Raw genomic sequence first — 10,683 nt, forward strand, 5'->3', positions numbered from 1 at the left:
CGGATGATGGAGTCCACTGTGCTCATTGGGACCTTCAAAGCAGCAGAAATTTTTCTGTAACCTTCCCCAGATTTGTGCCTCGAGACAATCCTGTCTCGGAGGTCTACAGACAATTCCTTTGACTTCATGCTTGGTTTGTGCTCTGACATGCACTGTCAACTGTGGGACCTTATATAGACAGGTGTGTGCCTTTCCAAATCATGTCCAATCAACTGAATTTACCACAGGTGGACTCCAATTAAGCTGCAGAAACATCTCAAGGATGATCAGTGGAAACAGGATGCACCTGAGCTCAATTTTGAGCTTCATGGCAAAGGCTGTGAATACTTATGTACATGTGATTTCTTAGTTTTTTATTTTTAATAAATTTGCAAAAATTTCAAAAAAACTTTTTTCACATTGTCATTATGGGGTGTTGTGTGTAGAATTTTGAGGGAAAAAAAATAATTTAATCCATTTTGGAATAAGGGTGTAACATAACAAAATGTGGAAAAAGTGAAGCGCCGTGAATACTTTCCGGATGCACTGTATAAACAGGCCCAGAGGTGGTCTGAGCAGAACCAGGCCACCATCACTCTTTATTCATGACATTTATTGTATTTACAAGAAAATGTACAGGACATACAAAAATGCTATAAAAAAAAAAAAAAGACATCTCACCACACTTTGGGGTGATGTCAAATAAATATAAGACAGGCAGGTATAATGGGAAAACTGCATTTAGGATTTGATTCTCCAAAAACAGGATTTGAACTTGGTAAGATGTAGTATAAGAAAAACTGCTCAATAATCAATGAATTGTTCAGCTCATTTATCAAACTAAAATGCCAAACACTGGACTATGGACTACAGGAGAATTAATTAAATTAAAAAAATTAAAAAAAACAGGTTGACAGGTTAATCTGCTTAGAACGAATAGAAACATTAGTTGCAACCATTCTAGCATGAGATGTTCAATGAGCAGCTCTCAACTTGGATTGTGCAAAGAGTGAAAGGCTTGTTTTGATTTGTATGTTACTTTAAATAAGATGGCATCCAGCCGCGTGAACTGATCTGGGAACATAATTTATCATGAAATGGAAATACATTAATTAAGTTAATTAGGAGTAGTTCACTTACTGTCCAACTGTTACTATTATTGTACTTGCACACAATTTTTACATAGCCGTCACTATGTGGCCATTAACTGGTTTTTCTAAGTTCTATCACATTAGCCCAGAAACTGAACCCCATTCAAACCTTAACTCAATAACATACTGCTGTCAAGTCTACTGAGGGCTCAGTACCAGAAGCTGAAAGATTTGACACTTAGTGTCCATTGCCGCCCTCGGACAGGATGCGGCTCGGCTCGGTGAACTTGGCTGTGGCGATGTAGAACAAGGCGGGGCCGGGCACGAGGGCCAGCAGTGGCAGGTCCTGCTCCAGCTTGTCCAATCGGGAGATGGAGATGATGCCGTACGCGTGGAGCAGCCAGTGGCTGAACAGGACGACCAGACGCTTCTTCTTAGCAACCAGGTTCTTAAAAGACTAGTGGTGGAGGGTGAGCGCACACACACACACACACACACACAGAGAAAACAGGTTAGAATTAATAATACTGGGAGATCAACTTCCCTTAAACACATACAAAATGTTCAGTGATTCTGTAATGCCAGATACAAAAACAATAATATTAAGATAAATACCACCAAGGGAAGCACAATTTTGGGGAGAAATCACGTCGACATCATTGGTTCCTGCATTTTCCCTTAAACAAGTTAACCGAGTGTATGTTTACCATTCGAGTTTCCTAACATATAAAAACTAAAGCCTTCCTTTTCAATTCTGCATCGTGTGTACAACACCATAATTCCAGGGTTACCACTATGGAGTCTGGAGTGTGCCACCACAATAATTCTAGACTTTTTCCAGTGTTTATTAAAATCAACAATCAATAAATTGATACATTTGACAAAAATATTATATTAGATCCTCTATAACAGAAGATGACCCATTATGGTATGAAATGGTATACACTTCCTGTCTCCTAAGTGGGTGCGGTTGCCTCCCCGCCGCCTTATTTTGCTGCTTGTTGCTGCTTTTATCCGTCTAATAATATCCCCCCCCTCCAAAAACAGTTAAATAATAATGATAATAGTGTTATTAAACAAAGAAACACACACACATTTCATTTCAGTTTTAACTTTGAATTCACCGCCGGTTCAGCACCAGCAGCGAGAAGTGATAGCTCAGAATCAGAATCGGAAATACTTTATCGATCCCTGGGGGGGAAGTTACACTCTGTGTTGCCAGATCTCGAGTGAGAGTGTGTTTAAATAATGCAGTACACAGGGTTAGGGTAATAGTTCCTTTTGCTGCTCTGAATCAGAACACTGATTCCACATATTTAAATTAAGAGTGATCATGAAATGGAAATTGAAAATGGTTTGTGATTTGTGAGCAGAATATGTGTTGAAATCGTAGTTAATGGAATAACAAGAAATACAATTGAAAAATCTTTTGTAAAGTATCTTTTTCCCTGTTTTTAATGCACTATTTAAGTGCAATACAATTAAATAGATTGAACAAATAATTTATAAAAAAATGTACATTTATGAATCTGCTACATATTACAAACACAGTGCAGGGAGTGTTGTTACCTGTATCTCGGAGGCAGACATGTAAACAGCCAGTGTAACCAGAGACAGCACGAGTATGATGTAGGGAAACGCGTAGTCTGAAACACACAAACTGTCACTCGCAGCTGCACAGTTAGGCATTGTTATTCAAACTGTAATTTGGTCAGAGTCGCACAAGAACCCCTGATGGAATCGGGAAATGACTCAAACAAACATTGGTGCCAGTCGGGTGCGAGTTCAGCAGCGGAGGCGGACAGCTTAATACTCACAGAGGAGTCCTCCTCCCACAGCCTGCAGCACAGTGAGGATGGGGAAAAAGTAGAGGGCGGCGTAGATGCTCTTGAAGCGGTCAGATTTGCCCAGGCCACATGCTATCTTCTTCACCAACAGAGGACGCAGCAGCATCATCAGCACCAAGCAGAACGCATAGTAGATTAACACAATGGTGTAGCTGAGGAAGACACAAAACAAGAGAGAATTCAGTCGAAGAGGATGAGCAATAATATACAGCAAATCGGTACATGATGGACTCAATCATATGGCCTCAACTGTATGCCCATATTTTCTGATATTTCTGAGTACACCTAGGCCAAAGACATCCAAACTCAATTCATTTTATTTATATAGCGCCAAATCATAACTGACGTTATCTTGGGGACTCTCCAGAAATTGATGGAATTACTTTCGGGAGCTTCTGATAGGCCAATTGTCATAATTGGGGAATGCACCTGTGTTTTAATGGGGAGCGCATCTGTATTTAAAAGGGCCTTCCCCTTTGAGTCAGTGTTTTTTTTTTGCACTTGATACCATGGGAAAATCCAAGCAACTTAGCCAAAGATCCTCCACGAGTCTGGCTCCTCCAAGCGGTCCAACACTGTACGCAGGTATAAAAATCTTCAAACCACACAGGCACTGAATCATTCAGGAAGAAGGAAAAAAATGATCCTCTAGGGCCAAAAGAACCATGGCACGAAATGTTCAACTGAAGCCCAAGGTAACAACAAAAAAGGAACTGGGGAAGGACTTGGAGGCGTTTGGTATCAGTGTATCTAAATCCACTATTAAGAGGGTCCTACATCTCCATGGCCTGAAAGGCTGTCGTGAACGGAAGAAGCCCCTATTCCACGTTTTTTGTCTTTCATTGTAGAACAAACTCTGCCCAGGTTTTCAAAACCCCTTGTTGTCAGTACTCACAGTGGGTAGACGGCCTCCTGGGTGCAGTGTAATGTGTTGACGTAGTCTGGACTGGGGTTGTACAGCATGGTGTACCAGTCTGACAGCATCTGGACTCGACAGGAACGAATACTGAGCATTGCCACCGGCTCCGTGACCAGCAAGGTGACCACAGCCGATACGCTGCACTCCAGCATGGCTGTGATGTGCTGCAGCAGAGCACTGGAACTGAACACGCAATAAACAGGACAGAACGACACGAGATCGGACGGCGGAAACACAGAGCTGAATTTCACAGTTCCCTTCTAACACATTTTTAAAGTGGCAATAGACAACTTTTTCCCCCCTCTAGCGTTTCCAAGTGGTATTATTGTCAGCGCTCCCCACCACTTTGGAAATAAGAGATAAGAAAGACACATGTTCACTAAAGAGGTACGGTGAAGTTGTCATAATTTTACATTGAGTAATAGTAATAGTTTGAGTATTCATAATTTCATAATGATATTAAAGCAAAAAACTTTATATTTCTATTGCCACTCAACCTGACCACAGAGCAACAACATATCAAATATAAAAATGTGAAGAATAAAATATTACAGCAAAAACAGACAAAGCCCCATGCCATAAATAAAGCTAATTAAAACTTTTGGCAGCGGTAAGATCAAACCCTTGACACAAGCTGAGTTGAACTCAGCTCCACTGAACTCCTGTGTTGGTCAGTCTGTAGCAGTGCTCTGCTGTCGTCACCCCCAGTTCAACAAGCCCAATGTAAGTAAAATGACTGTACAAGAGGTATAAGATGCAACATGACATTTAATAATCAAATATGACCACAGCCAGGTAATTTATTCTAAAAAGAAAAACTAAATACTTACATTGCTAGAATCTAAAGTTCACTATTGGTTGGGTTGAACAGAGAATGCTGTATGTTCCTCTAGTAATTTTGAGTGTTTGCCTAATTTCTTTAATTTAATTTTATCTATTCTTTTTTTTTTCTTTAAATGAAAACAAATGGTGAAAATGCTACATTCTTTATGAGGCTACAGCCGTGGGCCAAATCTATTTATTATCTTTAATTGAATCAGAGTACTCAAATAGCCTAAACCTGCTTTATGAAACACAGTTTCCTGAAAATACACCTGGTTTACTGGAGGTGGTTTGAATGACACATTTCCTGGTATTCTTGCTTTATGAAATAACTGCAGGGCAAGTAGAGAGAGAGAGAGAGAGTGAGTGTGTGTGTGTGTGTATGGCCACACCTCTTCTTTCCAGAGTACCACTCGATGAAGAACCAGTGCAGCACCAGCGGTAACATGGCCATGAAACCCAGGTAGAGCCAGTCGTAGAGCTCGGGGGACTCAGTGCAGCGTTCACACACCTTCTGGAGGTTAGCCCGCTCTCCACGAGGACAAACCTGGCAGGACAGACAAAGATGGCTCGTTCCCTTTCTTGTCTCAGCAAGAACTGCATCCTCTATAGCTGTCTATAATTTCTTTTATGTAGTCTTGGTGACCAGTAGTGGGGTATGTATCCCGATTTCCTGAGAAAAACTCAACTGCTTTCAGAAAGTAGTCTTACTCTCCTTCAGAATTCCCAGAAAACACAGTGATGTAGGATTAAAGGTGGGTATCATCTAAAAGTATGTTGCCAATACAATCCTGTCAATCCTGCGATCCAATCCAACACAACAGCTCTGCCATACATTCTTACACATTTTTGAGCAGCGGTGGTGTACTGGACTGCATTCCAATATTTTGTCCACGCCATTTACATACATGAAAATAAAAAAATAAATTAAAAAACACCTTTCAATATAATGCATTCCAGAACAACATCACCATTAACTCCTACCTCAACAATAAATAGAAAGTAGAATCACCATCTTTCTGACAATGTCAACAAAAACTGAAATTTCTAAAGAATGAATGGGAAAGCTATTGGATTGGATTGTACAGGTGTACCTAATAAAGTGGCCAGTGAGTGTACACTTCAAGAAAGATACTTCATTGCATTAACATTGTTCTCACAACGCTTCTAGATATTTCCCAAAGCTGCCTACAGTCTACAGAAGCCCACATCTTACTGAAATCCACCTGCTGCAGCACACAAGACTGGATACCAACCTGAAAAGCTCAACCAAATTTAAGAGAAAACAGTCCTGTGGATGAATGGATGACAGTCCCACACATACACACATCTGATATTTAGTACTCACGCCACAATCTCCCTCCACTGACCCGTTGACCATCATCCTGCCACAGTACAGGCCTGGACACGTTGAACTCACGGCCACAGCTGCAAGGACATACACACATCTTGTATAGCGGCCGACACTGGTAAACAACTATTACTAGAAGGCACTGTCACTTTCTTATATAGGTCATTTTACGGTTTCAACCATGACAACTCAAAGTGAGCCCAAGTTCCAAAGTCTCTAGGATTTTCCACGAGGAAGCTAAGCTGAACAATAGTACTTACTAACTGAACGTCAACATTAGTGACATTAAACTATGCCGGTCAATTGTATTTTTCTGGTAACTAATATGTAGCTACAGTACAGCTCTTGTCTACCATGTTTTCCATACATTCTGCGTTCAAAAGCACTTGAGCGGTGGATTTAATGTTGACCTGTCAGAATCAACACACACACACTCTGTGGCCGATAAGCAATATCTAAATTAGCTAGTTAATTTGGACATGGCGACTAACGTCATTTGAAACTAAAAGCCTTCTGGAAAGAATCATTAGCGTTGACGTTAGCACGAGACCAACACAACCACGAGTCAGTTTGCACGCAATATGACCTCCATCACTGGTCGCTGTCTAAACTGCCATGAATACGGTCGTCGGTTTATTTAACTAAAGAGACGCCTCTGCCTGAACCATTTGGGCTGGTATACGTTAGCCAGTGCAGTAGGGTGTTATCAGACAACGTTAGTTCACAGCTAACGCTGGTTGGGTAGTAATACCACACTTTTATGTGCGACGCGGTGGGGCGGTCAGTGTATCTTAACTAAGTATGATCAGTGTAAATATGTAAAAGTGTAAACTTCATCTTACCCATTGTGGACCCTGTAATTATTAAAACAAGGTTTTCTCGCCTCAGTACTACCGTATTTTCATTCTTCTTCTTCTTCTTCTTCTTCTTCTTCTTCTTCTTCTATACGTGAATGGCGGCTCGCAAACCAACGTGGATAGGGGCATAGCGCCACTTACTGTGTAATTTAATTTGGTACCGAAACCGGATGCGGTCGAAAATAAGGCCTAACTCTTCTTGTTTTACAGCGGTTGGTATACAGCTTATTAGTGTATTACCGCCCCCTTCTGCTCCGGAGCGTGGATCAGAGAATAGATTTACAAACTGAATCCCTTCAAAATAAATAAATACATAAATAAGAAAGAAAAACAACAACAAATGTTCACACACACACACACACACACACACACACACACACACACACACATCCTAACCTACATTTCATCTTCCTTGCTTTATAACCTAGTTCTACTATGAAATCCCTATCAGTCACCCTAGCACCCTATCCCTGCTTATCCATCATATCCTATAGAAACACCCTGTATCCCTTAAGAAAACTAACAGTACCCTGACCTGTGCTCTCTCTCTCACTCATGCTCAGTAATCCTTTTCATGTGACTTCCTGCACCCCTAATTCCCTCAGCCCATTCCTCATCACAGTGTTTCCCTATCACTTTCAGTGTTTTGTTTAGTGCACAGTGCCCCAACCTTAACCTTGTCAACACCCTCTCCTCTCTCCTGTGTCCACTACATACCCTATTAACTTTGACACTTGTTTGAATTTGATAAAGATGCCTCCCACCTTTCTTGTCACATTCGGTTGTCCCGAATTCCAATTCCTTTTGCTGGCAATGCCACCCCAAATCCTGTCACTCCTGTCTCAGGTTTCTTGGCACCATCTGTAAAAAATAAAATCTGTGTAAAACTACTATACTCATTCATCACATGATCATTGAATGCACTTACCAAATCAAGTTTATGTGTTCCTTTCCTTTTTACCTCCAACAACATGGAGGCACCACCAGATAAACTACTCAAGGGCTTTTCTTCAGATCAGACACTCCAAATTATTTTACAATGTCATTCCCTACCCGACCCCAAAGTTATCCCTCTGATTCCTTCCATTCTCCCAGCATTCCTGCAACACTCCTTATGTGGGGTGAGGATTCCGAAAATAAGGTAAAACAAACAGGTTTTTGTAATGACTTTATTGAAACGACACCAACAACGCGAGGACGGAGTAACATGAGGCAGTTTTTACATTTGATGATTTTATTGCAAAATAAATGTGTATTTGAAAAGAGTTTTTTTTTAACCCATCCAACAAAAAGTTAGTCCTACGGCACAATTTGCCACAAGATAGGGGTTAAATGAACATGGGGACGGAGTAATTGAGCCCTCTAGTGGTTAATAGTGCCACTGTTAAATGCTGATAAAATTACATCAAATCAAACAATTTAGAGATCATTTTGAAGTGTACTAATGCCATCATTTTAACAAAGGCAAAAATTTATATTTCAAAGAAAAACCATATGTTTGTGCCATGTTCAACATGTTACCTAAACATTTCATTTTCAGTAAATGTTAAACTGCGATCTTAGACAGAATGTATGTGCAAATTTGCCTTTTGTGTATATGTACAGCATGTTTGTGTGCGGCTTAAACTTAACATTAGCCAACGGTTTGGTATTTATTACGTCAACACTGTAACACTTATAACAATATACAAGTATAGTATGGTATACAATTCATAATTTCTATATATGTATTTGTACAGCTGTTGTATTTGTCTTTCTTTTGTACCGCCTTGCCATCTTGATGTATATGTCTATTTAAACTCTTGGGGGTAAATTGAGCCATTGACTCAACATGCCCCAAAATCATTGCCATGTTTTACCCCACAACCTCCATTTGGACAAAACTGTTTCACACAGTGGCTCAGAAGTTTATAACCTTGTTTTGTGTACTTCAGCTGACTTACATAAACATGTAATAATGTCCAAAACATATCTATGGAAATACAAGGCTGATAACCTTAGTAACAAGAGACGAAGATACGGGGGTGGCTCATTTTACCCACTGGCTCGATTTACCCCATTGGGGAAGTACAGGATACATAGCATATATACACACATGTATATATATCTATGGAAACATGGGACCAAAAGCAGAAAAAAACAACATATATATATATATATATATACCTGCAGAGCATTGTTCATGTAATAATAAGTCTAGTCACTAGTCTGCCTTTACAGCCTTGTTGTGTTCATACTCTATATCTATCTATATATCTAGATCTATCTACTTTCTCTTAAAAGTGAAGCTTAGTGGTGATGACGTTGAAGTAATGCGACCATGGTGTAGTTCCTTTATAGCCTAACGGTTCAAAAATGATAAAAGTGGAGTTCATTAGTGATGATTATCTTGCTGAACGAAACGTGTAAGTATCATAAACTTTTTTTTTCCCGCAGAGCTTATTTTCTGCAATAATCCAAAATCCCATTTGTCGAGGGAACCCAGGCGATGCTAACTTCCAGGTTCGCCTACAAAAATATGTCATCCCTGCAGCACTCTATAGCGACAAAGACAGTTAATTTTGGTGTCACTTCAGCTGCACTTATCGCAAGGTCACAACCCTGTAAGTATTTCCACAGACCACTCACGGACACAGCTACAGCTACAGCTACAGCCACAGCTAACCTGAACCTGTGGTTAGAATGTATTTTAAACCTCCGGAGGTGGTTTGAGCCTTTGGAGTTTGATCTCTCTCTCTCATGCGCCTTGCTTGCATTTACACTTGTCTGTTTTGATAACTGTTAGCTGCCCGATCTGCCAAACCCACATGAAGTGGCTGAGTGTAAATCAGAGGTAACCCAACCTGGGGGTCCCAACCCCCATCAGGAGTCACCAAAGCGCCATGGAGGGTGATGAAACACCTCTTGATTTTAAGGGTGTGGGCATTTTGATATATATATTTATAAAACATAAAATACATGCATTTAATACGTTTCTGTGAAGAAGACAATTATATTTAAAGGTTATTTTAGAAGCTGATTTATTTTATATATTTATTTGTTTATTACTTTATTTATTTATCTATTATAAAGCCAGGCTGCTTTGACTATTAAAACGTATGTATGACAGTGAAATTAAAAGAAAATCATAATACGGACATAGAATTGTGTTCCTGGAATCCTGTAGGTATAAAGTTCACTCTTTATACAATTTTCTGCAATGGATATAATGAAATATACATAAAGACATTTCAAAAGAAGTAGACTACTTTTTCCCCTTTTTATGTGGGTGGGGGGTCGTCAGTGTATACATTATGGTAAAATAGGGGGTCCCTTAAGAAAAAGGTTGGCAACCACTGGTGTAAACGGCTTCTGAGGTCTTTATGTCGTGTCATCATCTCACGACACAAAGATCTCTTCCCTGTATAAGTATTTGTACAACCAGAGAGTTGTCAGATGTCAGATTTTAACAGTGTATTTTTGCAACAAAAAAAACCAAAACCCGTATAATGCCATTTTACAGGGACGATGCAAAATCTATCACCAGTTACCATAGCAACTGTATTAAACGTCACGCGAAGCTGTGAGCACGTTCATATGGAAAACATGGTTTCAGAGAGGGGGTGGCAGGTAGAGAGACCCTGGGAAAGAGAGAGAGAGAGAGAGAGCGAGAGAGAGATGCCAGAGGAGGAGCTCGTGCAGACAGCTCATTCACATTAGGGATTTCTAAAGCAGATTCCGTCCGCTCACAGAGTTCTTAACAATGGAGATATAGAGGAGCAGAAGCAAGGCTAGGTGTGTGGGGGTTTATTTATTTATTTATTTTCGTGACAGAAAT

General features: G+C 40.1%; 1 protein-coding gene across 1 annotated transcript; it reads right to left on the reverse strand.

Moving 5' to 3' along the window:
- Nucleotides 1–523: 523 nt before the first annotated feature.
- jkamp (jnk1/mapk8 associated membrane protein) lies at nucleotides 524–6,927 on the reverse strand. The gene is made up of 7 exons (XM_070920495.1): nucleotides 6,852–6,927; nucleotides 6,007–6,086; nucleotides 5,051–5,205; nucleotides 3,813–4,019; nucleotides 2,888–3,069; nucleotides 2,640–2,716; nucleotides 524–1,527 (listed from the first exon to the last, which is right to left on the reverse strand). Exons 1-7 carry the CDS (start codon nucleotides 6,853–6,855, stop codon nucleotides 1,309–1,311), a joined length of 924 nt encoding a protein of 307 aa, XP_070776596.1. The 5' UTR covers nucleotides 6,856–6,927; the 3' UTR covers nucleotides 524–1,308.
- Nucleotides 6,928–10,683: the final 3,756 nt, after the last annotated feature.

Source organism: Enoplosus armatus, chromosome 15, assembly GCF_043641665.1.
Source record: "Enoplosus armatus isolate fEnoArm2 chromosome 15, fEnoArm2.hap1, whole genome shotgun sequence".
Taxonomy (NCBI): domain Eukaryota; kingdom Metazoa; phylum Chordata; class Actinopteri; order Centrarchiformes; family Enoplosidae; genus Enoplosus; species Enoplosus armatus.